The sequence below is a fragment of the Palaemon carinicauda genome, chromosome 41 (assembly GCF_036898095.1).
Source record: "Palaemon carinicauda isolate YSFRI2023 chromosome 41, ASM3689809v2, whole genome shotgun sequence".
In the NCBI taxonomy this organism is placed as follows: Eukaryota; Metazoa; Arthropoda; class Malacostraca; order Decapoda; family Palaemonidae; genus Palaemon; species Palaemon carinicauda.
In genome coordinates, this window is record NC_090765.1 from 32923294 (window position 1) to 32928293 (window position 5000).

A 5000-nucleotide genomic window follows, 5' to 3' on the forward strand; every position below is an offset into this window, starting at 1 on the left:
TTTTTTTTTTTTGGCTAATTTCAGTAGTTTCTTTCTATTAGCCCCATTCAACACAGTTTTATCCACAAACATAAAGCATTTCATACTCCACACTCCACTCAATATCCACCTTCTTACCCCATAATTTAGCTTTTGCATTGATTGTCTTTGCTCGATTTTCATCATCACACCATACATGCTGACATTACCCAGGCCACGTAACACCCGTTAGTGTCAGACCTACTTTGCCACAATAGCCTCCCTCTCCCGTCTACATATTTTTAAAGCAATCTATAATCTCAACACAGTTCCCACAGAATCTTTGTCATTTCTACAAATGATTTTTATATACTAATCTATACTACATAAAACTCTTCTCCTAATTCTTAAATTTTCTCATATCTGTTTAATAATAAACATTTTATCACTTTTATATACTAATCTATGCTACATAAAACTCTTTTAATTCTTAAAATTCTCTATCTGTTTAATAATAAACAATTTTATCACCACATATTTTCCTGTCAAAATCCCGAATGGTCTTCTAACAATCTTATTATTATGTGTCATACTTTCTCAATAAAAATCTTATCATTCGACCTCAAGGGTACAAACAGTTATACTATACTATTACAATTAATGCAATACATGTAGTCACTCTATGTTTTTTTTATAATGAATACAGAGACTCGCTACCCTCATACAGCGATATAATAATTCACATCACACACATACCCAACTCACTTAAAAATTCAGTCAGTCATTCCCGCCATACTTTCGCCATTGTACCCCACCGTCTCTCTTGTAATCATATCAACAAAAGGTGTCTTTTCTTTCTTTAACCGCACAACCAACCTCCTTAGATGTTCAACCGTCGCTTGTACAAATATCTCTCTCTCTCTCTCTCTCCTCTCTCTCCTCTCTCTCTCTCTCTCTCTCTCTCTCTCTCAGTATTTAAGAACTCTTTAAAACATCAACTCCATCGTTCCAACATTGCATTATTTTTAGACGACATTTTTCCAATACCATGTTTTATCACAAAATCAATTCTCTCTCTCTCTCTCTCTCTCTCATCTCTCTCTCTCTCTCTCCTCCTCTCTCTCTCTCTCCTCTCTCTCTCTCCTCTCTCAGCATTTAAGAACTCTTTAAAACATCAAACTCCATCGTTCCAAAATTGCATTATTTTTAGACGACATTTTTCCAATACCATGTTTTTATTATGAAATCAATTTTCTCGCAAGCCTTTACTTCAGTATTTACTGCAGCAAACATTTTTCTTACATAAACGCTCGTTCAGAATCATTACTTTAATATATCATTTTGTTTTCTCTCTCACTTTCTTTTTGACTACCTTTATCTATGCTCTTGTATATCTATATAAGAACTTTTCATGTTTACCCTAAAATTACCTCCTTTTTCCATAAGTATAATACATATATATATATATATATAATATATATATATATATATATATAATATATATACACATATAGAATATATGTATATATATATGTACATATATATATATATATATATAAATCATATATATTTATATATACAGTATATATTTATTTATATACAGTATATATATATATATATATATTATATATATTTATATATACAGTATATAATACATATATATACAGTATATATATATATAAGCATATATATATATAAGTATATATACATACACAGTATATATATATATATATATATATATATATATATATATATATATATATATATATATATATATATATATATATATATCGTATGACGTGACCGTAGGTTGGAAAATGCTTATTCTTCCACACAGAAATATATAAACACATAAAAACAAATGCAATCTAGCAATTCAAAAGGAGTGGGCCGTAAGCCTTCTGCCCTTTTAATCATAATTGGACCTTAAAGTCCCACCAGATGAAAGAGCATTTCATAACGTTTGTAATTAACAGATCACACCCAATTATTAGAGGTAAACATTGATGCTCTTATGAGCACTGGGGGGGAAAAGTTCAATGGGATGCTTAATCAACAGATTCCACTATTCCCTATTGACGCAACTACATATGAACGAGAGAGAGAGAGAGAGAGAGAGAGAGAGATGGAGAGAGAGAGAGAGAGAGAGAGAGAGAGAGAGAGAGAGAATTCAAAGCTCCCCCTAAAAGTAATACAAAGGTAATGTTTACATGAATTTTGACAGAAATACACAAGTCTTCATAGCTTAGAGAGAGAGAGAGAGAGAGAGAGAGAGAGAGAGAGAGAGAGAGAGAGAGAGAGAGAGAGAATTCAAAGTTCACTTTGAAAGTAATATGATAGTACTGTATATATGAACATTGACGCAAATATACACGTCTTCTGATAGCTTGGAGAGAGAGAGAGAGAGAGAGAGAGAGAGAGAGAGAGGAGAGAGAGAGAGAGAGAGAGAGAGAGAGAGAGAGAATTCAAAGTTCACTTAAAAGTAATATGATAGTACTGTATATAGGAACATTGACGCAAATATACACGTCTTCTGATAGCTTGGAGAGAGAGAGAGAGAGAGAGAGAGAGAGAGGAGAGAGAGAGAGAGAGAGAGAGAGAGAGAAGCACTTGAAAGTTCCCTCCCCCAAAAGTAATATAATAGTAATGTATATATGAATGGGATACCTAAGAGGCAATCCCGAGATATTGCTGTTTTCCCTTTACAAAAGGTTAGGCTCTCCACCACATAAACGGACTGCTGTCAACACACACACCACACACAAAAAAAAAAAAAAAAAAAAAAAAAAAAAAAAAAAAAAAAAAAAAAAAAGGCTGGACCCCTCCTCCCTTTACAGGTCAGATAAAGGATAGCTCAGTTAGGCAAGCACCCAATTTCTATTTTTCAATATTTTCTGAATAAATATATTCAAATACTCGTATCTACCCCCGCCCTAGAACCCAGCGAAGATTCAGTTTCTTAATAATATAGTAAAGTTGTTTAAATTCTGAGAGCAATATTGTTTTTTTCGGTTTCTTTATAGTATAGTTTAATCGTTTTTAAATTCTAGGAACAATACTTTCTTTCTCGGTTTATTAATAATACAGTTTATTAGTCTTAAATTCTAAGAACAATACTTTTTTTCTCGTTTATTAATAATATATTTTATTAGTTTTAAATTCTAAGAACAATACTTTCTTTTTAAGTTTCTGAATAATATATCTTAGTCGTTTCAAATTCTAAGAACAATATTTTCTTTCTCAATTCTTAATAATATATTTTCTAGTTATTTTAAATTCTAAGATTAATATTTTCTCTAATATTTTCTATTTCTATTCACTAAAAGTAAAAGGTACTCACCAGTAGCAAGCAGGATGAGCAAGAGGAGGGTGGGGAGACCAGGGTGTGGGGGGTAGGGGGCGAGGAACCTCATTCCCTTAATCAGGGACCCCCTGGGACAGACCCCCCCAATATCACCCTAGGGCCCCGGGGAGGGCTCCCTCCCCTAATACTGCTTGGGATTCTATAGTGGAATGATGCTCTCGCAAGAGGGGCTTTCTGCCTTTCGTTGAATCCTCTTCTCGTATTTTCAAGATAAGGATATTTCCCGTACCAATTAAACACAGGTAACAGCACCTCCTATCGAAGGGGTGGAGGATGGAGGAGGAGGAGGAGGAGGAGGTGGTAAGTCCGAGCACCTGCCTCTGCTGCTACTCCTGGGATTTGGTAATCTATCTCAGCCAGCCACTGAAGATGTGCTGGAGGGGTCCCAACCCCGACCTGGGGAAAGAGAGAGATTCGATTAACATTAATAATAATAATAATAATAATAATAATAATAATAATAATAATAATAATAATAATAATAATAATAAGAGTAAGAGCAATCAGAGATTTCAGACCTCCGCCATTGAACACTGCCAATAGTTTTACTAAAGTCTACGGACATCGCCTCCGACTTTTCATATGCGGACTGTTCAGTAGATGGTGAAAAAGGGATCTTGATCCGTATCCCCTTCTAAATTTCATGGTTTCTTCCGATGCATAATATCTATACATTGTTCAAAAATGTTGAAATTCAATGAGTCTATTGGTTTTGACGTAATCTTTAAAATTGTGAAAAATGTGAATCCGGATCTAGATCATTTCCAAAATTTAATGGGGTCGTCCATGACCCAACATTTATCTGTGTTGAAAATTTCGTCAAAATCCGTTGAGTAGTTTTGACGTAATCCTCTCCACAGACAGCTAGACAAATAAATACATGAATAATCCTGTCCACAGACACACAGACGAATAAATAAATGAATAAACCTGTCCAAAGACACAGACAAATAAATAAATAAATAATCCAGTCCAGAGACACAGACAAATAAATAAATGAATAAATAAATAAACCACCTCGTAAATATAACTTCCATTAACAATAATAATAGCAATAACCAATAATAAGCAACGAGTCGAGAAAATAAAATATAAAATTGCGCCATAAAAAAAGTCGCACTAACAAGAAAAGTATTATGATGTATTTAATATAGTTCATATATATTAATAAGAGAAGCAATAGTTCATATATATTAATAAGAGAAGCAACAGTTCATATATATTAATAAGAGAAGCAACAGTTCATATATATCAATAAGAGAAGCAATAGTTCATATATATCAATAAGAGAAGCAATAGTTCTTATATATCAATAAGAGAAGCAATAGTTCTATATATTAATAAGAGAAGCAACAGTTCATATACATCAATAAGAGAGGCAATAGTTATATATATCAATAAGAGAAGCAACAGTTCATATATATCAATAAGAGAAATGACGATATATGAAAACTTCAAATTCAAACATCGAGTAATTGCAATTGGCAACCAAATGATCTCATAATAAGGAAAAGATAATGAATACTGTAGATTCATAAATAATTTCTATCTAGATTGGATTAGATTTGTGAATCTGGACAATATAATCAGGCGCTGGGGATTGTGCCGAGTGCAACTGGGATAATATCCATCAGTTGCAATATGAAGTTAGAAAATGTTGGACAGCAGATTGAAGAAA

General features: G+C 32.9%; 1 protein-coding gene across 1 annotated transcript in view; it reads right to left on the reverse strand.

The window, feature by feature from the left end:
* LOC137632390 (repulsive guidance molecule B-like) overlaps nucleotides 1-5000 on the reverse strand; it is a 207732-nt gene that overhangs the window by 104861 nt on the left and 97871 nt on the right. Inside the window, exon 2 of the mRNA XM_068364325.1 lies at nucleotides 3299-3718. Coding sequence (XP_068220426.1) covers nucleotides 3299-3371 — 73 coding nt within the window. The 5' untranslated portion in view covers nucleotides 3372-3718. The remainder of the gene's footprint in view (nucleotides 1-3298; nucleotides 3719-5000) is intronic.